This window comes from Podarcis tiliguerta, assembly GCF_965153285.1.
Source record: "Podarcis tiliguerta genome assembly, chromosome: 17".
Taxonomy (NCBI): Eukaryota; Metazoa; Chordata; class Lepidosauria; order Squamata; family Lacertidae; genus Podarcis; species Podarcis tiliguerta.
Genome location: NC_139550.1, coordinates 3,037,464 through 3,059,683, shown reverse-complemented (window position 1 = coordinate 3,059,683; position 22,220 = coordinate 3,037,464). Strand labels below are relative to the sequence as shown.

The following is a 22,220-nucleotide window of genomic DNA, read 5'->3' as shown; positions in this document are numbered from 1 at the left end:
TTATCTTAAGTGATGAATTAATATGTTTAATTCCATAAGGTGAAGATTTAAGGATGTTAATGTTTAAGTTAAATTTCATAAGAATTGGGATTTGGAAAACCGTTAAAAGGACATGCGATGAAATTCAACCAAGGGGAAGCGAGGAAGTCACTTAACAAAGTTAATAAGTGTAATTTTCAATAAGGCTATGATTTATGTTTGTTTGTCTTGTGTGTTTGTTTGTTTGTTTGTTTATAATATTGTGAAAACTAATATTTTTTGGGGGAAATAACACTTTTTTGAAAAACAATCTCTAGGCCTCTTAGGCACCCTTTGCTAGTGCTTGTGTACAGAAGCTTTGTGGGAGGATCGATATTCAAACTGGCGAAGAAGAAGAAGGCTCATGTGAGAAAAGAGCACATTTGTATAAACCACCAACAGCGGCCCCTGAGTTTTGAAAAAGCGGCAGACATCTGTGCTGAGGCTAAAACAGAAAGCTGCATGGAAAAAAAAGATGAGTGGCATTTGAGAGAGGTATCTGGCTCAGAGATGAACCTGTTTTTGCTTTCGGTGTCTCTGTTGCAAATTGCTTGCAGATCCACCCAGTCAGGGCCTCTGCAGAAGGTGGATGGGGTGGAGCAAACAGGCAGTCCCTCCTCTAGTTACCTGCTCAGGTTCAGCCTCCCCCCCCCCCTTACACACTCCCTTGTGTATTTATTAACTATAGCTCATGGAGACATTCGCCAGGGGAAAGAATGGAGCCTTTTGTACTTAGAACAGCCATCTGAACTGGGGCTTTCTCCTGCTTCTGCTATATCCATGTTACTAAGGAAGAGGCTTCTTGCCCGGGCAGGTAAACGTGAGTTCTGGGCCTTTTCTGTTTGGATTTAATGTGGGTGCCCCAGGGAAAGTTTGCTTTGCTCTGGGCCTCCAGTTTTGGTCCCAGTAACTGCAGCAAAAATTAGGAGCATATATCATTCTCTCTTAAAGCAGATATTGGTAATGTCAGAACGCACACATTGGATTTTTTTACACATCTGGTGGCAATGCAATGTTCTACAAATCTGTTTGGGAAGATGTATCAATGTGATTGAGAGTTGGGATGTAGCGACTTTTACATTCACCCACCCCGTAGCTTCTCGGACTGGTTAAAGAAACTGCAAAAAGGAAGAACGGTAAAATTGGTGTGGTTAGATTGTGAGGGGGTGTTTAAATGGTTGTAACAAAAAACAGAAGCCTCAGGTGAAGAATGAATGATCTGGACTGTGACAGTAATGTGCAAATAAATTAGTTATACTGAGAGATACAGCCAGCTCTTGAATTCTTAGAAAACAAGAGAATTTTTTTTATAATCTACACATAGATAAGTCTCAGGAAAATTCACACTTGTTGTTAAAACTGTAATGTAGCCAGCATGCCAAAGAGTACACGAACAGAGCATTTGCATTGTAAACAAATTTTCTACATATTTTTGCTATTTAGATTTTTTGTTATTTTCTCATGTTACACATTGTCAAAGAGCAGGGAAACAAACAAAACTGTCCCTTGCCCTCCCCAGAAGAAGTGAAAAAAGACTGCTGTGAGGCGAACACCTCTCGGAACAACACAATTTATGTACTTACGTTATTCCTTTCTTAAAATTTAGAAGTCTTCTACCTTGTCTTTCCTCGTGTAGTTTAAGGTGGCAAAAAAGTAAAATAAAAAAATAAGATGGTAACACTTACCAGGGAGTAAGTTCCATTGAACTCAAGGGGACTTACATTACAGTAGATATGCACAGCGATTGTACAATATTAGTTTCATATATATTTTTTAAAATTACAGGAGGCTGATTTCTGTATTATTGATGTTATGTGAGCTGCCTTTGTGCTCACTGAATATTGTATATATTGTTTCTAGGTATTCTTTCCTTTCTTTCCAGAAGGACTGTAGGCCGTGGTACCTTGTTTTCTCAAGCTTTCTTAGTGGGGGACCTCTGAGGTCCTGATGCCATCCTGCAGGTATGTCTCTCTCCCATTAGGGATTCGAAACTTTTGCCTAGCAGAGTTGAGGAACCTAATTGATCACTGAAGAATTATATGTGTGAAGAAAAACATAAACTGCCTATAAGGAAACAGAATCTGGAAGTTTACTTAACCTTCTAGATTATGGGCACCAAAAGCTTTGATGTTGGGGGGCTATGCTGACCACACATTTTAGCAGAACAGAAAGGCAGTCTTTCAGTATCCAACTCTACATGCTTATTTCCAATTAGATAATTTATGACACATAACCATCAAAGTGGGCAATGATGCCTTTAGGATAGGGTTTATTGCTTTCGGTTTTCGGTTGGTGGGTGTTTTCACTCTTAAAACCCATGCAGTGGCTGTTCATTCAGTATTTACTGACTAGTACAGTTATACCTTGGAAGTTGAACAGAATCCGTTCTGGAAGTCCGTTTGACTTCCAAAACGTTCGGAAACCAACACGCAGCTTCTGATTGGCAGCAGGGAACTCCTGCAGCCAATCAGAAGCTGCAGAAGCCCCATCGGACGTTCGGCTTCCAAAAATAGTTCGCAAACTGGAACAGTCACTTCTGGGTTTGCAGCGATCAGGAGCCAAAACATTCGAGAACTAAGCTGTTTGACAATCAAGGTACAAGTGTACAGTACTTACTTTTAGGATTCAATAGGGCATTCCAGCCCTGTTCAATGATTTGCATAATCCATACCCTCCAACATTTCTTTAATGAAAATAGGGACGTCCTATTCAATAATAATAATAATAATAATAATAATAATAATAATGTTATTATTTATACCCCACCGATCTGACAGGGTTGCCCCAGTCACTCTAGGAGGTTTCCAACATATAGAAAAACATAATAAAATATTAAACGTTAAAAAACTTCCCTAAACAGGGCTTCCTTCAGGTGTCTTCTCAAGGCTGTATTGTTACTTATACCCTCTGATGAAAACAGGGATGTCTGACCATATCCTCCAACATTTCTCCAATGAAAATAGGGATGTCCTAAGGAAAAACAGGACATTCCAGGAAAATGAGGACACTTGGAGGGTCTGCATAATCCCATCTGGCCCCAGATTTATTTTCAATTACTTCAGTTTTTTCTGCTTGCCTTGAAATGCTATAGCATTTCATCAAACGTCAGTTTGTTGTGATGGGAACGGAGATGCCTTGTGGATGGATTTCCCCTTTCCTCTTTTTCTGTCTAAACTCTGTTGAATGGAAAATACAGCTAGTGGATCTGGACATGGGGTTGGTGGCAGTTTAAATTATTGTAAGGGTAGTGATAAGGCACCTGAAACCAATATCCGAACGGTCTACTATCTGTTAGGGATCTCCAGCCTTTTTGAACCAGTGGGCACATTTCGCATTTTGTGAGTGCCAGTCACAAAATGGCTGCCATGATGGGCTTGGCATAACACAAAACTACTTTTACAGGGTTGCCATATTTCAGAGAGTGAAAATCTGGACACAGAAGCTTGTTTTGAAGAGGGGGGATCAAAGTTGTTGAGCTTTGAAAACAATTTGAAGTTTCTCACTCTTTTTTTAGGAAATTCACAAAATAAATAAATAGATTTTCTGGAAATTCCCCCTGGGTGTTTGAGGGGTGGGTTTTTTTTGCCCAGGGTGGGGTGTAGTAGTAGTAGTAGTAGTAGTAGTAGTAATAATAATAATAATAATAATAATAATTTATTACTATTACTACTGAAGAAGGCCACTGTACAATTTTAGCAAAACAACAGCAACATGACCTCCAACATTTCTGATAAAAAATGATATCCTATTCAATAATAATAATAATAATAATAATAATAATAATAATAATACCTCATCCACCTGACTGGGTTGCCCCAACATATATAAAAACATAATAAAACATTAAACATTTTAAAATGTCCCTATACAGGGCTGCCTTCAGATGTCTTCTAAGGGTTATCTCCTTGGCTCGGGAGTCACATAACTCTATACCCCAACATTTCTCCAATGAAAATAGGAACGTCCTAAGGAAAAGCCGGACATTCTGGGATCAAATCAGAAACCGGGATGGCTGTCTCTGGAAAATAGTGACACTTGGGGGGGGGGGTGCAGCACTTCCACCTTAAAGAGTAACAATTTTTAATGGCATAAGCTTTCTTGGGCTAGAGTCTTCTTCATCAGAAACATCATTCTCACTAATCTATGAAGCCTATGCAATGAGAGGTTGCTGCTGCTGTTATAACTAAGCCGTATATAAATCTTGTGAAATAAATAAAGGTAAAGGTACCCCTGCCCGTACGGGCCAGTCTTGGCAGACTCTAGGGTTGTGCGCTCATCTCACTCTAGAGGCCTGGAGCCAGCGCTGTCCGCAGACACTTCCGGGTCATGTGGCCAGCGTGACAAGCTGCATCTGGCGAGCCAGCGCAGCACACGGAAACGCCGTTTACCTTCCCGCTAGTAAGCGGTCCCTATTTATCTACTTGCACCCAGGGGTGCTTTTGAACTGCTAGGTTGGCAGGCGCTGGTACCGAGCAACGGGAGCGCACCCCGCCGCGGGGATTCGAACTGCCGACCTGACAATCGGCAAGTCCTAGGCACTGAGGTTTTACCCACAGCGCCACCCGCGTCCCGTGAAATAAATATAAATACATAATTTCCAGAAAGAACGTATCCTCTCTGCCTGCCACACACAATAGCAGCTAACAGGACTAGGATAGCGTAAGGTCTTCTTCGTGTGGGTCTGCAGAGAAACAGAGCCCATTTGTAGTCTCCACCGTGCTTTGACCTAATTTATCTATTTTCCTTGCTCTCTTGTTCTGTGCCCCTCCTCTATATAACAAAAAGTGTGTTCACTTAGAAGAAGAAAGTGGTGATGGATTTGCTGCTTCTGGTGCAACCCATCTTAGATGTGGTCAAGATCCAGTCTGAGTACCTCCATCCATCCACTGAATACCAGTGCTTTATTAAATCTTTCTGTGGGAATGAAGGCTTGCTACATTTTTTGGTCCTGGAAACCCTATCTAAAGGTTACAGCAATGTTTGTACACTAAATAGAGCCCTTGGCTCTCAGTCTGATTAACTGAAACAGCGTTCTTTTCATCTATTTACCATGGCCATTTTCAGGCCACCTTGGCTCAGCTCTTGAAAATATACCTTCCCTTAAAGTAAGGACTGTGCAGGCATCACTCAGTGTAGTTCCAGTGCAGTGTAGACCAGCAAAGAGTTATAGCAAGGCAATGCAGCTTTGCAAGACAGCATCTCTTCGGAAGGAGGTTCTTGCAACAGAATCACAAGGCCAAGGCGATTGCACAATCCACCTGAGCGGTTGCATGGGGCAGTAAATATTTAAAGGTCAAACACACGTAGCTGTTCTGACCTGTTAGAACAGAATTCACAGAGGTGGGCTGTTTGTTTGTTTTTTGCTTTCTTTCTAAAGTGTTCCTTTATTATGGCCAACCAATATCCACAGAAAAGCTGCTGGCTGGGACTGGTGGAAGTTTGTAGTCTCTGGAAGTCAAGTCTGCAAAAAAAATATGGTCCAGAATTACAAGGTTTAGCCCTGAGATCTTGTGTCTTATATATTGTATTTTTTAAAATAAAAAAATGCTTATTTAGTGTTGAAAAGTTTACATTTGCCATCAACACTACCTTTAATTTATGCATTGTATTCCCACCCCCCACCCTCAATGGTGTTCTATGTTTATCCTTTAATGCTGCATTTTTTATCTTATAACACTCCATATATCCATCCTAAATTATTCGCCTTAATGCTGCTCATATTTCAAATCCTGCTCATGTTTTCATGCAACTATGATAGTTCTTTAGATGTTCTATAAAAGGTCTCCAATCCTCAGAGAATGTTTCGTCATTTTGATCTCTTAATTTTTGCTCTTTGCCAGTTCCGCAGACTCCGTCTTCCTTCTTTCACATTGTAATTTTATGTTGTGAACCGCCCTGAGATCTATGGATGAAGGACATGATGTAAATTTAATAAATAATAAAATAAAAAAACAATAATTCCCTCAATAGTAACTTACCACACTGTATGCATATAACCAGTTGATAGGCTCCTTCCCTATATCATCTTGCAAGGCTGTGAGGAAAATCTTGCCACACTTCTCCGTCTGATCACAAATCTAGGGAAGTAGCCAGAGAGTGGCAAAATCCTCCCTGCCTCTGGACTGAATAGTACGGGCAACAGAGCTTACCAAATGGTTACATGAGCATGCTATGGTGTTCTGCGCCTTGACAAACAGTCCTTTGTATCCATCCTGTATCCCGTACTTTTCTTGGGTACCACTGTTTTCGTATCATCCCCGCATTTGTTGCCGGTGTCCGTTCCCCACAGGTGTCACTTAAACGTGCCGCCTTGCCCTCGCAGCCTCCCTCCCCACGAAAAAACCCCCCAGAAATACTGGTGCAGGGGGGAGGAGGGAACGGAAGGAGAGGGACCCAAAAGGAGAAGCAGAAGTGTATGCAGAGCAGCTTGCATGTATAGGGGCGATAAGTTAGATATGCTTCCTGTTCCTGTAATAGTGAACGCCAGCTCTGAACTGAGCACTTGCCTCGGTTGGGTCTGTCTGCCCCTACCCACCAACCCAAATAGACACTGGACACCATGGAAGCCAGGAGGCCGCGGAAACGTGTGGTGTAGGTGGACAGAGGCAGCGAAGGAACATTTAAAGTTAGCGAGCCTCGCCAAGTCGATGCTGACTCCTCCTTTATCGACATCTTAAAGCGAGTCCCTCCAGTTGTTCTATTATTTTGCTGTTCTTTCGGTTCCGCCTGCTGCCTGCTGACGATAATGAGGTAAGGAAAGAGCTGGGAATGCAAATGGAAGGCCAACCCCTTCTTTATCCCGGACTTCGAAAGTTCCTGCCCCGGGACTACAGCTAGGATGTTGTGTTATGCTTGCGTGGAAGTGGAAGGAGGCCGTTCTGTTAGTTGTGTAGAGCTTTATGGATTTGGCGGCTGGGACTGAGAGAGAGTTCAGAGCTCTCAATGGCTGGCATTTTGCTCCCTCAGGAAAGTTGCCTCAAAGGCAGTTCCCACATGCCTAAGGTAGCCATCCCTCCACCCCCTACATAGGGGTCATCCAGACTGCCTTTTGTGTCACATTTCTAGGTACAGTTCCACACTTTAAAGCACCGTATCTGAGCGCTTTTTTTTGCCCAGGCGCTTTCCCCACAAAAAACCCCCATTATTTACCGCTGGATCGGAGCAAACGCCAATCTGTGGGAAGCCCAGATTGCTGTTTGTTCCAATTCAGCATTAAAGAACGGATTTTCCTGGGGAAAGAACCTGGATCTATAGAGCACTTAGGGTGAAAGGAAAGTATGGATGTGCCTTGATGAAGGACAGCTGAATGTGTGACATGAACGCCTTGAAAAGCTCACTGGTTGATGTTGCCTTTGAACATGCATGTGCGAACTAGGGTTTTGCTGGAACTAAGTGGAGGGGAGAGGATTCTGGGAGAAGAATGTCTGCCTTCTGGCCCTTCTTGAGATGTAGTAGTCTTGAGGGATCCTCCTCATGACGACTGAGTTGAGCAAGCTGCATCCTCCCTCCATTTCTCCCAGTTTATTATTATATCCTCATTTTCCTACTCTCTCTCTCTCTCCCCCCTCGTAATCCAGGTGGTTCCACCGTGACCTGAGTGGCATCGATGCTGAGGTCTTACTCAAAGCACGAGGAGTCCATGGCAGTTTTTTGGCTCGCCCCAGCCGGAAGAACAAGGGAGATTTTTCCCTTTCTGTCAGGTAATCGTCCGAGCACCATTCTCCTTCCCTTCCACGGACCTCTCCATGGGACTGTCTGTCCATTCGCCTGGACCCACCTCACATAAATAGCTCAGCCCTACAGACGCACAGAGGGTTTCCCTCTGCGATTGATGGGGGTAACAGCCGCTTGTGCCTGTCCTGATAGTTAATTTTTAAAGTGGTATCCAGAAAACTCTGAGGCAAACGGAAACAGAGTTTCAAGAGTCAGTCTGGGTGGGAGAGCGGGGACTGCAGCATGGATGGGTTGAATGAAGGGGTTAAAGAGAGACATGGGACCATAGGGGGCTTGTTGCCTTCTCCTTATGCCTGGACAGCACAGTTGGCCAGAGCCTGGTGCTGATAACCCCAAGGTTGCAGGTTCGATCCCTGTATGGGACAGCTGCATATGGCTACATTGCAGGAGGTTGGACTACATGATACAACTCTATGATTCCCAGGATCTGGGAGTGAATTTTTCTGGGTGAGAGCAAGTAAAGTATAGCCCCCCCTTTTTTTTTGCAGGGGATGGGGGGCTATGGGAGAGTTTTTGGTAAACCCAGGGTGGAGGCCAGTGAAAAAACAATACAGTGGTACCTTGGGTTACATACGCTTCAGGTTACAGACTCTGCTAACCCAGAAATAGTACCTCGGGTTAAGAACTTTGCTTCAGGACGAGAACAGAAATCGTGCGGCGGCAACAGGAGGCCCCATTAGCTAAAGTGGTACCTCAGGTTAACAACAGTTTCAGGTTAAGAACGGACCTCCAGAACGAATTAAGTTCTTAACCCGAGGTACCTCTGTATGTTAAAGCTAAGGTGGAGGAGAATGGAGCAAGTGGGGGGGGCGGAATAGCTGTTTCTCCTTCCCTAACCTACTTTTCCGGCAACTAGATCCCCATTCCACCCCTAAACAATGGGCAGGCCAGATTTAGTTAGGCCAAGTAAGCCCAGGTTCTAAGCTTACTTCTCCCTCGGTTGCCAACCAATTGCTCAAGTTGACAGCATCTGGAAAGCTGCCAGAAACTGGAGTTGGAAGGTCCTGTTCTGCCATTGGGCTGAGCGCGCAGACACTCCCTTAAGGCTGTGGACTTCCTTCACCAGCTTCGTGGTCGTGCTACACACATGATGGGGCAGATGCTGCCTGCTTAGTTCTGCTCCATCTCAGGGATGTGAAAATCCAACTGCTTGAGACATTTCACTAGAACCACAGACTCACGGTCAGAAAGCTCCTCCTGATGTTTCATGTCTGTCGTGGATCCCCCTTCCATGGATGCTTTAGTTGAGATTTCGGCATTGCAGGGGGCTGGACTAGATGACCCTCAAGGTCCCTTCCAACTCAACAGTTCTATGATCATACTGAAATTTCTTACCTGAACTAGTCTTTTATCTTCATCCAGAAATTCCTCAGAACCCCCAGATTTGCTCTATATGCCATTTCAAATAAAAACACCTTTGGTAACTATTCCATGTCCCATAGAATTCTCTGGTTTGCTTCAGAAGGAAAGAAAGCTCTCACTGTTTATTATCTGGAAGAAACATCAGGTGTGCACATGCGTAATGGGAGCCATATCTTTTGGATAACATCTTTTCTGTTTCCCTGCCACAAATTATTATCTGGTACAGCGGTACCTCAGGTTACATACGCTTCAGGTTACAGACTCCGCTAACCCAGAAATAGTACCTCGGGTTAAGAACTTTGCTTCAGAATGAGAACAGAAATCACGCGGTGGCAGCGGGAGGCCCCATTAGCTAAAGTGGTGCTTCAGGTTAAAAACAGTTTCAGGTTAAGAATGGACCTCTGGAACGAATTAAGTACTTAACCCAAGGTACCACTGTACTCCACTATGAGACTGTGTACACACAATACCTTTAAAGTATCTTCAACCCCCCAGCCAATGAATCCTGGGAATTGTTGTATGTACAGGTGTTGGGAATTGTAGCACCATTGGGGATAAGCTACAGTTCCCAAGATTCCTTGTTTGTGTGATGTGCTTTAAAGATAATAGTGTGTCCGCAGCCTAAATGAAAGGCTGAACTTACTTTACTTGTCTGGGGCCGAGTGCTGGCATTTAAAACGAATGCTGAGCTTAAACCCTTCTGATGACAACACACCCCAGTTAACCCATGGAAGCAGCTTAATCCTGCCTGCCTTCACTCCCCTCCACAATTTCTAGCACCTCCAACTTTTCTTGACCAGGTACTTTTCTGCCTCTCCTTGCAGGATTGGTGACCAGGTAACCCACATCCGTATCCAGAATACGGGGGACTTTTATGACCTCTATGGAGGAGAGAAGTTTGCCACTTTGTCAGAACTGGTTGAATATTACACACAGCAGCAGGGATCCCTGCAAGATAAGGATGGGACCATCATAGACCTGAGGTATCCCCTGAACTGCTCTGATCCAACAACAGAAAGGTAAGGAGAAAGCAGGCCCGTTTATGCCTGTAACTGAGCACCACCTCTGCCCTATCCAGGGTGGATTATCTCTCTTCCCCCATCTCAATATTTCCCCCTTTGAAAAAACTCTTCAGTCCTTCGTGTACGAAGAGATCCGCCCCACCCCGGATCTGTAGATCTCACACAATCTGCCTTTCGCCTTGTGAAAGTTTCAATATCGGCCCAACTTATTTTTAGAAACTGGATTTCCTCTTATTTTACTATTTTTGGCACACATGAAAACTGCGGTGTAGGTGAGATGCAGAGATCTTGCATTAAATACGCAGCCGAAGTCTTATCTGACCAAGCAAAATGCCCTTTTTGGCTTCTCTCTCTCACACACACAGAATTTCTCTTATCAAATCAGATGGGCTTTTGGAAATCCACTCTGCTTGATATTGCGGGGTTGGAGCGCTCCCGGTTCATTAATGGTGTCACCTTACAGGAAACATGTACGTTTTGTCCTCTCTTCAGTTTGCTTGGGTTTTTTTGCATCCAAAACTCAGCAGTTGGTCAGGGAAGCTACTGCTTCCTCCCTTGCGGTTGGAAAGTTCTGCCCTCTAGGCACTTATGAAAGCTTTTCAGCTCTCTTCTTCCTCCACCCCCACCCCAAGATTTTCCATCATGTGGCTTCCTCCTTAGTGAGGGCTGTGAAGCTTAACTCTTTCCTCCCTGAAGAGGAGGGAGCCCACTCAACAACTGCAGGTCTGGGTCATTTTTAAAGCTTTGAGAACAGCAGCTCCACAGGTGGGGGCTTTTCGTACATAAAAGTTTCCAAAATAAAGGCCGAAGGAACTGCAAAATTTCCCCAAGAAGCACCTTGTTTATTTTCCTCTTGAGTTTTATGCCCTGCCTTTCGGTCAGATTCATTTGACTTTAACTGAAACCAGGCATGCAAAACTTAGGAGTCCAGTGTAAGCTTGTCAGCCAGCCTGGCGCCTTTGGACCTGCGAGCAACTGCTCAACTTTTGCAGTCCAAGTCAGGCAGCAGAAACAGGACACATCTAGCTTTTGCTCTAGGTGGGTCCCAATTGTTGGCATTGGTCTGTCTCGAGAGACAATGGAGTGTGTGGGGGGGGGGGGGTGAAGTCAAACTGCTGTGTTAGCACTACCGAATTGACCTCTCCAGGGGCACAAGCGGGGGCAGTGTGTCTGGAGGTTCTGGGCTGCCCAAATGGCAAGACTCCCCTCTCTGCCTCCCAAAGGAAAGCAGAGCAATACATTTGGCACCAGTTTGGCTGCAGGAGTTGCAGGAAGGAGGCGTACAAGGCGCCACCCAACTGTCTTAGGGATGCCACTCTGGATTTGTGTAGGATTTTCTCCTTAGCTTTTTCTTTTCCAACTATATCCCACAAGTGTCACATTTAAATGCTTTCAGCTTAAATTAGTTACTATATTACAGGATTGACTGTTTATTCTTGGTTATAGGAGCTAGCTGTCCTTGTTAGCATCAGCGTAGAGGGTCCCACTGTTGTAAACAAAAATTGCCCTTTTCCCATATGGGGTATCCAAGAGCCCATATAGAGTCCTTACATAGGTTCCCTATTGGTAGGAGAGAATAATAGAGGCCAACCAGAGAATATTGAGAAGCAGCTAGTAAGCTTGATCTTTATTGATCTGTTGCAACAGGGTGCTCCCCTCACTGACAGGAGAGGAAGAGGAACCCCGTAAAATGGCGCGCAACGCCCCCCTACGATACTTTTGGCCCATTGTCATGGGTCTTGAGGGTAGGATGCAAACCGCACAGGCCTTATCTAATCTCATGGCCCTTCTCTAACGGTTTGAGACACACAAAAAGCTTAACTGCTGGGCTGCAGAGCAATAATTTCTCCCTGTCCCGCCTAGTATCTGCCCATGTTTATCTTCTGATCCGTGTGCCTGTTGGGCTAGCAGAAGCAAATATGCGGTCACTGTGGATGCCTCTTATTTGCTAGTGTATTTGCTGCGTACATCTATCTTAGAATCACAGAATTGTAGAGTGGGAAGAGACCCCGACGGTCATCTAGTCCAGCCCCCTGCAATGCCGGAATCTCAACCTCCAGTTATAGGGCAGTATATAAATTCAATAAAATAACTACTACTAATACTACTAAAGCATCCGTGGCAGACTGCCATCTTGTTTTCTTTCCTAATGGAATAAACAGAAAGAGTCCATAATTACTGTATTTTTCACTCTATAACACGCACCAGACCATAAGACGCACCTAGTTTTCGGAGGAGGAAAACAAGAAAAAAAATATTCTGAATCTCAGAAGCCAGAACAGCAAGAGGGATCGCTGCGCAGTGAAAGCAGCGATCCCTCTTGCTGTTCTGGCTTCTGGGATAGCTGCGCAGCCTGCATTCGCTCCATAAGACGCACACACATTTCCCCTTACTTTTTAGGAGGGAAAAAGTGAGTCTTATAGAGCAAAAAAATACGGTACACTCCACAGAACTTGATTTGTGTCAGGTCAACAGTATCCTTAAAAACACACAAACCACCACCACCACAACTAACAACGACAACCAACCCATATACCACACACCACACCACACACTTGCCCTGCATTGTTTCTTCACCTTTGCAGAGAGATAGAGGCTCTGGGCACCCATCCTTGACATACGGCTAAAATAATCTAAGCTCCTTATGCCTGAACACCATCCAGAAATAACAATAATAAAATGATTGGTTAACCACTCTGCTCTGTGGCCTAAAGAGCCTCACTCACAATCATTGTTCAACTGGGACTGTAAAAGATGTATAGTCAGGGTTTTATGCTATAATTTCAAAACACATTTGTAACAAGTTGAGGCTCTCTGGGTTGATTAAAGAATGCTTAATTGATTTGTGTATTTTCAGTGTTTAATTAATCAATTACATTTATATTTGAAAATTACCAGAATATTAGGAGAGGCCCCTTTTTAAGAGAGTGAAGGAAATGTAAGAAAACCTGAAGTTTAACTTAACAAGGGGAAAACCCGACCCCTCTTAGAAGTTAAAAAGGGCGGCCATCTTTAAATATGCTATTTTTCATTTCCTGTCACAACAACGTACCAAAACTAAAGTAGACTTAAAAAGCAAGTGTAGCTTTAACGCCTCCGATTAATCAACAGACATATTAGTTCATTATTCTATTGACTGAAGCTTGGTGTCCTAGCAAAAAGGTATGCTAAAGTTCAGATAAACGTTCAGGCTTTTCAGTCAGGCAAAATGAGACTGAGATGCAAAACAAGTGTGACAAATTGTCATTGTAAGTTTTTCCAGCTGAGGAGCAAAATGTCAGGATTTTGGCCCCAAACGCAAGAAGACATCTTGTTGTTGTTGTTTAGTCGTTTAGTCGTGTCCGACTCTTTGTGACCCCCTGGACCAGAGCACACCAGGCACTTCTGTCTTCCACTGGATAATAGCAAGTCTGGCCAGGCCCCTGTTTGGAAGCCATGCATCCTTTCATCCATACAAGTTGTCCAGGGGGGCTGGCAAGACCACCAGAGTCTTGCCACTGTGAACGCCACTGGCCAGAAGGATAGAAGGTTTTTCATGCCCTTTTATTCCCTTGCAATCCTCTGTTTTTGTTTTTGTTTTAAATATAGCTTCTGCCGTCAATAATGCCTTCATCAGATAGTGTAGCATTTTTAGCGTATTTTCAAAACTGTTTTAAAAACTGTGTACTATGTTGTGCTATTTTTTAAAAAATGAAAGAAAACCAAGTTTCCATAGTAGATGGAGAACAGCAGGCTAGTGCTATGGAAGATTCTGGAAAGTACAGTGGTGCCTCGCAAGACGAAATTAATCCGTTCCGCGAGTCTCTTTGTCTAGCGGTTTTTTCGTCTTGCGAAGCAACCCTATTAGCAGATTAGTGCTATTAGCGGTTTAGCGGCTATTAGCGGCTATTAGCGGCTATTAAAGGCTTAAGGGATTAGCGGATTAGCTGCTAAAAGGCTATTAGCAGCTTAGCGCCTTAGAAAAAGGGGGTGAGGAGCGGAAAAAAACCCCCAGGAATCGCAAGACATTTTCGCCTTGCGAAGCAAGCCCATAGAGAAATTCGTCCTGCGAAGCACCTCCAAAACGGAAAACCCTTTTGTCTAGCGGGTTTTCCGTCTTGCGAGGCATTCGTCTTGCGGGGCACCAACTGTACTAACTTCCATACAAAGAACTTGGAAAGCAGTGCTCTCTCATCAGGGACAGACATTCTATTGGTTCTTTACGTTATATATAGGAACACAATATTGGAAATTAGCTGGGAGAGAGAGAGAGAGAGAGAGAGAGAGAGAGAGAGAGATCCACAATCTTATCTCTCAAACACAGGTGCAGAGCAGTGGCTGCAACTTCTGGTTCAAATCTAACTTCTGTGATGAACTCCCAAAGAAGCCACTCACCACAAGATACAGGTGGTGATTAGGATGATAATGACCTACCTTACAGGGTGGTTGTTAAACTTATTGTGATCATGTCCCTGAAGTTTTTGAACGCCCCAAAGTGCTATGTAAATGCTGAGATGATTTGTTAATGGTTTATTTCAATCACTAATTACAGACCCGTTCCACACCAATTTGTGAAATGAATTTATGGGTCAACACATTTTACGATTTTAGGTATGCCTAATATGTTTACACTTACAGCTCAAAATATATACTGGGTTGCTATGGCACAACTACGTTTTCAAGCATGTGTCATATAAGTACGTGCGTCATGGAGCTTCGTTCCAAATCTGGGTCATTGGGTGTGAAATAATTTTTGTAGAGAAAAGCGGTCTCTGGTCCAGACTGTATAATGCATGTGCTACTAGCAAGCACATGGCTGAATGGCTTTTCATGGGCTGCCTCCTACTGAAGCCCAGTGGTGTAGCATGCATTAGCAGCACCCGGGGCAAGGCAAGGACCACGCTCCCTAACCTCCTTGCGGGTGTCACGGAGGAGGCAATAGGCGAACTTCGCCAGTTGCCCTCTCAGCTTAGCTTGCTCCTGGCGGGAGCAGCGGCTGGACTGGAGCTCCTTGGCAGGCTTAGCGATGCCCCAGCAGAACCGGAGCACAGTTGCAGCAGGCCTAGGAGGAGAGCAGGCCGGGATGCCAAGGGCAGCCCTCCCCCAGTTACCTCTCCTAAGCCGCCTACACAAGGGCAGGTGCCAAGGGGTCTTGGGCGAGTGGGTGTCTCTCCTCTCTGCTCTCCCTCCTTGGGGTGCCACCTTCCCAAGAACACACGCCAGGAGGGAGACCCCAGGGAAGGCCTGGCGCAGGTCAGGAAAAGTCTGGGCTCCGGCTGGGGGTGGTTCTGCCCGGGGCGGGCATCCCTTCACCGGCCACAAGGAGAAGCAGGTGCCACCACAGCCCTGAAGGCCCATGATGTGTGTGCTTCGGTCTCAGCGAGGGAGCTTGCTGTGGGTTGGGCCCCCTCAGAATTTTGTGTCTGGGTCCACAACCCCCTTAGGCTACGCCACTTTGAAGATGCCCTGAAACAGCATAACAGCAGCCAAGTAGGCTCACTTATGCCTCCCTTCAAAGCTTTCTTGGCCATAGCTCGGTGGCAGAGCCAGGATTCAGTCCCAGGCATCTCCAGTTAGCAGGGCTGAGAATGACCTCTGAATGGCTGAGGTAATGGCTGGCAGTCAATTCTAGGCTTGCCACATTTCAAAAAAGTAAAAACCAGGACACCCCAAAAGTTCTTCTTCTTCTTCTTTTACGAAAATGCAAAAAATAAATAAATGTGATTTTTCAATCCGAAACAAGCCGCTGCCTTCTGGAAATTCCCCCCAGCCATCACTTCAGCCTTTGAAATCCTGGTAATGTCCGTTAAAATCCGGATGTATGGCAGCCCTAATTTAGACGAAACTGGACCAATTGAACCATTGGCCTGGCCTGGGTAACTTCCAGGCAACCTGCTTATTGAGCATTTATTTTGAGTTTATTTGTTTGTGTCAAGCAATGGCCACCCCACACTTTTTCAGTGCCTTCTCCTGCTGGTTTTCCTGTTGTGCTGCGTTGGTTATTATACGTGTACTGCTTGAAAACATCAGAGCCCGGAGTTTGCTCAGAAACAATTGTGACATGCATAGCTAGCTGAAGGAAAAATCAGCTGGGAACTTAACTCTCCTTTCGTTTTAAACAATGGGTGGAGCTCAGTGTAGGACTACGTGGGTTATGCAGGTGGGGAATGAGATCTGCTTGAGCACCAAGACTTTACTACCCCTGTCTGATCCCTGCACCCCTTAAGCGTGCTGTGGGTTTCCCCCCAATCCCCCAGGGCACAGGGGAGGAGGAGGGATGTCTTTTTGCGTGAGAGGAGCTTGCTCTGTGCATGTGACAACTCAGCTGAATCCCATCCAGTGCGGCTAATGAGTGTCATGAAACCGCCATATCTTTTGGTTAAAACTGAAATGGAGGCTTCAGGAGAAGTGAATCAGGAATGCTATTTTGGGAAGGTGGCAGCTGTTGCTGTTTCTGTATTTCAAAGCGTAGGAGCACCTGCATTTCGGGGATGGCTAAATCTCTCGGGCTGGGGGCCGCATTGATCCACAGTCAACCCTCTCTAGGCCACCTTTCAAAGTGGGCCTGTTCAAGTATAAAAATGAGGATTTAATTGCGGGGGAAAGAAAACGTTTATTTGGGGAGTGGTCTTCACAAACATTTGGGCTTCACTGAATCACAGTAGGGGGCCAGCAAAACCTTTGGACAAATTAAGGAATCTGAGAAGACCACACACAAAAAACGGTGTCAGAATGGTATACCTGTGGGAATAGTCAGGGGAATATTTTTTTTGCAGCTTTCAGACCAAGACACTTTATGCCTGTAGCTATTTCTGGTCTTTCTCTCTCTCAGCCAGATAGTCCATGGTTGGTTTATCAGACTGCCTTCTGGTCTACTGATACTGTTATTAAATGCCAGCACAATTTATAATAAGATCTTCTTCAGCCGTGTTTTAATTGCAGACAAGAAGGCTAGCTGGTTTATATTAACAAGATCTGAGTCGGGGAGATACTGGGAGGTGGTGGGAATAATATCTCCCAGCTAAGTCCTCCTGGATGCTTGATTCAACACTGGTGGAACCCAGACTTGAGAGCTGTGAAGAATGGTTGCTAAAAATTACAAGAATTGTTTCTAGGCTTTCTGTTAATTTGTGTGCCAATCTGGAGTGTTTATACCTTGTGTTGGGCTCTTTGGACAGCTGAGGGAATCTGCTGGTGTCCCAGTCACTCTCCTTGCCCATGACACTGTCAGGGAATATTTCATTTGGTGTTGAGACTCCTGAGTTTATTAAGGGAGAAGCTCAACTTCCGTGTCAAGGCAGCTGTAGCTGCAAGAGCGCCAGACTTCATGGCTGCCATGGCAACTGTGGGGCTGTCCCAATTTGTCATCGGCTCTAGTCATGTTGCAGGACACACTGTCAGTTTGGTTTTCTCTAGCGGGAAGGAGGATGATCTGAAAGTGGGTTTACTTCGAGTCCCTTGTCATCATCAGATCACTTCCTGTTGAGGCTTAGGCTTGCAGCAACTGTTCCTTTCGGGAAGGGTGAAGGACCTATTTCAACAGTCCATTTATAGAGGCTAGCGGACTCCAATGAATCCCAGAATGCTTATGGGGATTTTCTGATTGGTGTGGCTGTTGCGCATGTCAAATCCCTGGCTGTGTTGTGTGATGCAGAGATGACCTGAGCAGTTGTCATGGTTGCTCCAAAGTGTTAAAAGGGTGGCGCTGTGGTCTAAACCACTGAGCCTCTTGGGCTTGCTGGTCAGATGGTCGGTGGTTCGAATCCCTGCAACAGAGTGAGCTCCCTTTGCTCTGTCGCAGCTCCTGCCAACCTAGCAGTTCGAAAGCACACCAGTGCAAGTAGATAAATAGATACTGCTGCGGCAGGAAGGTAAACAGCGTTTCTGTGCACTCTGGTTTCTATTCCGGTGTTCTGTTGTGCCAGAAGTAGTTTAGTCATGCTGGCCACATGACCCAGAAAGCTGTCTGTGGACAAATGTCGGCTCCCTTGGCCTGAAAGCGAGATGAGCGCCGCAACCCCAGAGTCACCTTTGACTGGACTTAACCATCCAGTGGTCCTTTACCTTTTTACCTCCAAAGTGTTACCTCTCCCTGTGTATATTATGAAATACATTTTACGCTTCTCCAATATGGGAATGTCAAGTGGTCGTGCAACAAGATAATTCTGAAGAACACGGCCTGCACAGCTGCAGCACTCCAGCTACCCAAAGTCCAAGGTTGGAGATAGAAAACAATGTTTTAAAACAGAATTGCTAACCAACATCATTATATTAAAAAAAAGCAGGAGATAATGTGCAGAAAGCAGTTGGAACAGTGCTGTGTAGATACTAGTTATCATTAACACATTGATAACACTGTCATTGCTAGGTAAATACTGTATCATTATTATCAGTATACCTGAAGGAGCACCTCCACCCCCATCATTCAGCCCAGACACTGAGGTCCAGCGCCGAGGGCCTTCTGGTGGTTCCCTTGCTGTGAGAAGCAAAGCTACAGGGAACCAGGCAGAGGGCCTTCTCGCTAGTGGCACCCGCCCTGTGGAACGCCCTCCCATCAGATGTCAAGGAAATAAACAACTATCTGACTTTAGAAGACATCTGAAGGCAGCCCTGTTTAGGGAAGTTTTTAATGTTTGATGTTTTATTGTGTTTTTTAATATTCTATTGGGAGACCCCCAGAGTGTCTGGGGATAGCCAGCCAGATGGGCGGGGTATAAATCATCATCATCATCATCATGCTTTGTCGTATGCTGCTTCTGTTACCCCAGCGATGCTTCAGCCATGCTTACCCTCTTTTTCTGTGGCCTGATTCTGTTTTACATCCCTCCTTCTCCCCAGGTGGTACCATGGTCATCTTTCTGGCCCAGCTGCCGAGACCTTACTCCAAACTAAGGCTGCACCTTGGACTTTCTTGGTTCGTGAGAGCCTCAGCAAGCCGGGTGACTTTGTGCTGTCCGTCCTTACCGACCAGCCTAAATCTGGGGGTGATGCCACTGGAGCCGCTAGCACCCCCAAAGAACGACTTAAAGTTACTCATGTCAAGGTTATGTGTGAGGTGAGAAACTTGTGGAGAGGTGGCCGAGGGGCGGGGCGACAGAAAACAACCTCTTTCCCATGAGCACCCTTAGATGGCATCAGTGGCGTAGCGTGGGTTGTCAGCACCCGGGGCAAGGCAAGTAATTTGCACCCCCCCCCCGCCGTTGCACTGTCCCTCCCCCAGATAGTCCCTCGCTCTCTCTCCGCACCACACCGCACGCCTGGCACCCTCCCCTCCACAGTGGGCGGCGACCCGGTGGCTCGGATTGGATTCACACAGCCAGCACTGCAGTGAGAGAGAGTGAGTGAGCCAGGTAGGGGCAGAGAGCTGCGAGTGCGAGTGTGCCCCCCCCAGATGTTGCGCCTGGTGCGGCCGGCCCCCCCTGCACCCCCCACGCTACGCTACTGGATGGCATGTTTCTCTTTGTCATGGTTTCAAAATTAAGAGACAACCAGGAATCCAGTGAGCCTAATTTATTAATTAATTTTAATTACTATTTTATTTGTCACATTTGTATGCCTCCCATCTTGGAATTTATGTGAGGACTCCCCCCTCCCCCACTTATAAAATTTGTATACCACCCTTCACCCGGGGGCTCTTAGGGCGTCCCACAATATAAAAATACAATAAAAACACAGAATACATAATAAAAATAAGAACAGAACAAAATCAATAATCCCCCCCTCCCAAGGCCTTTGTAGACCAGGGGGTCTCAAGGCAGTTTGCAGAATAAAATCAAGATATAAAATCACAAAATACCTAATAAAAACAAAAACAGCAACCCAATACTTCCCTCCATAAAAAAGCAAAACATTTAAAAATCGGATCAACCAAAGGCCTGGTTAAAAAGGAACGTTTTCACCTGGCACCTAAAGGTGTATAATGAAGGCAGCAGGGGAACCTCCCTGGGGAGAGCATTCCACAGATGGGGAGCCACTGCAGAGAAGGCCCCGTTTTTGTATTGCTACCCTCCGGACATCTCATGGAGGAGGCACATGAAGAAGGGCCTCATAAGATGATCTCAGGGTCTGGGCAGGTTCATATGGGAAGAGGTGGTCCTTGGGGTGTTGCAGTCCTAAGCCATTTAAGGCTTTATAGGTCAAAAGCAACACTTCCGATCTAAGGCCAGCAAAGCCATCACACTGTATTAGATCTTCTCACTGCCTTTAAGTGCCTGTTGCTGGAGCTGGTTAGACAACCGAGCTGTGAGGGGAAATAGGATGGGTGTTAGATGAATGGGGTACTAACCACCATGAAGTTCTTCTGAGGAAGCTCCGTTGAAACAAATAGGAGTTGCGTAGGAAAATAATACAGGTGCATTTATGGAGGGATGACATTCCGGGTCATTGTACATGTTGGTGAAGCACCATAGCTGTCAACTTTTCTCTTTTCTTGCGAGGAATCCTATTTGGAATAAGGGAATTTCCCTTAAAAAACAAGAAGCGTTGACAGCTATGGTGAAGCACACGTAATCCTTCCTCACCCCATTCCGCCCCAGTCCTTTCCTCTTCCAGTGCAAAACATGGCGCCTGCATGCTCCGTCGTGTGCGCATCAAACACATGCAAAATGAGAGTTGCCTGTAGTGCTGTTTTGAGATCTCCCAATTCATTTCAACAGCAGAAAGTCTTGATCGATTGTGTCTTGTGTTAATTGGTGTATGCAATGTGAGGGTTGTTACTTGCGACTGGTTCTGGTCATAACCTTCCAGAGCATTGGAAATACAACTGATCAGCAAAAAATTATGCACGGGAGAAGCGTGTTGCATATATAAGGGACATGACTAATAATATATTTTTTGTTTTCCTGCAGAAGGGGAAGTACACAATTGGGGGCACAGAGAGGTTTGGCAGCTTGGCTGACCTGGTGGAGCATTTTAAGAAAACGGGAATTGAAGAGGCATCGGGATCCTATCTGTATTTGAGACAGGTACTGATATAGAGCTACACAGAGAAGTGTAGACCACGGCTGCTTTACCCATCCCTTTTTATTTTCTCTCTTATTAATAACGTTTGTTAGATGTTTCTCTAAAACAACTGGAGCCTAGCTGCCAACTTTTCCCTTTTCTTGCGAGGAATCCTGAAATATACTCGGAGTCAAGTGTGGATTTCATGCTCTTTATTCAGCTCATAGTAGTGAGGAATGGAAGTTCCCCCCAAATATCTGTTTTATATACATTATTTACACAATGGGCCACACGTGATTGGCTATTTCTGGGATTCTCCTGTAGGCCAATCAGGTTGCGGATTCACTTCCACCTGGAGCTGGATTGGGTGGCTCCTGCGGACCAGTCATACTGCTGCATTGTTCTAGGACCAATCAGACTGCTGCATTCTGAATCCTATTGTTCTAGGACCAATCAGACTGCTGCCTTTTGGATCTTATTCAACTCAGTGCATAACAAATCCTATTTGGAATAAGGGAATTTCCCTTAAAAAACGGGAAACGTTGACAGCTATGAACTGGAGGGACACACAATTAATGAGAAAGAATTTAGACAATGTTATTTGTTGGGGTCAAAACCCAGCATCCTCAAATTAAAAACAAACTTTTTCTATTCCATGTTGTTATGTGATGTGGTCTATGGAAAGTAATATGATGCATGTTTTTTGTTTGTTTTTAAGTCATCTCGGTTATGTGGCTTTTCAAAAAAATGGAATATCTATGGTTTGGGCCTAAACCTTTTTCCTTTAGCTGGAATTTTTTTGCAAGGGATTGTGATTGCGAAGCAGTTTGGGGAAATACAAGTAAATGGCTTAAAGCTGCCACATTTCCACAGCTTTCGAGTATTATTGTTATTTTGTAAGAAGGATAATCAAAATGGCAAACTGGAGTTATCTTAAACACAGATTTTGTTAAAGCCAGCAGCAAGGGGGAAATTATCTAATACATAAGGAAGCGTTAATGGCATTAGATCAGAAAGACTGTAGCTATATGGAGAAACAGAATAAGGAAGTAGCAGAAGTAGAATATCAGATTTAACTGTAGATCAGGAAAGTAGAAAGTCTGGTCTCTGAGGCTAATTTTCAGATGGTAGCAACATTTTTACAACATCTGGTGCTGCGTAGGA

At 45.0% G+C, this 22,220-nt stretch overlaps 1 protein-coding gene across 5 annotated transcripts in view; it reads left to right on the top strand.

The window, feature by feature from the left end:
- Positions 1–668: 668 nt before the first annotated feature.
- PTPN6 (protein tyrosine phosphatase non-receptor type 6) overlaps positions 669–22,220 on the top strand; it is a gene marked incomplete at its 3' end in the record, with an annotated part of 39,407 nt that continues 17,855 nt past the window's right edge. For 2 of the 5 annotated variants that reach the window (XM_083420028.1, XM_083420032.1), the window contains exons 1-6: positions 669–832; positions 1,901–1,979; positions 7,596–7,718; positions 9,939–10,133; positions 18,954–19,170; positions 20,963–21,079. In XM_083420028.1, coding sequence (XP_083276154.1) covers positions 1,966–1,979; positions 7,596–7,718; positions 9,939–10,133; positions 18,954–19,170; positions 20,963–21,079 — 666 coding nt within the window. In that variant the 5' untranslated portion in view covers positions 669–832; positions 1,901–1,965. Of the gene's footprint in view, positions 839–1,900; positions 1,980–6,447; positions 6,769–7,595; positions 7,719–9,938; positions 10,134–18,953; positions 19,171–20,962; positions 21,080–22,220 lie in introns of those variants that run through there. The other 3 variants (XM_083420030.1, XM_083420029.1, XM_083420031.1) reach the window with 3 other exon arrangements.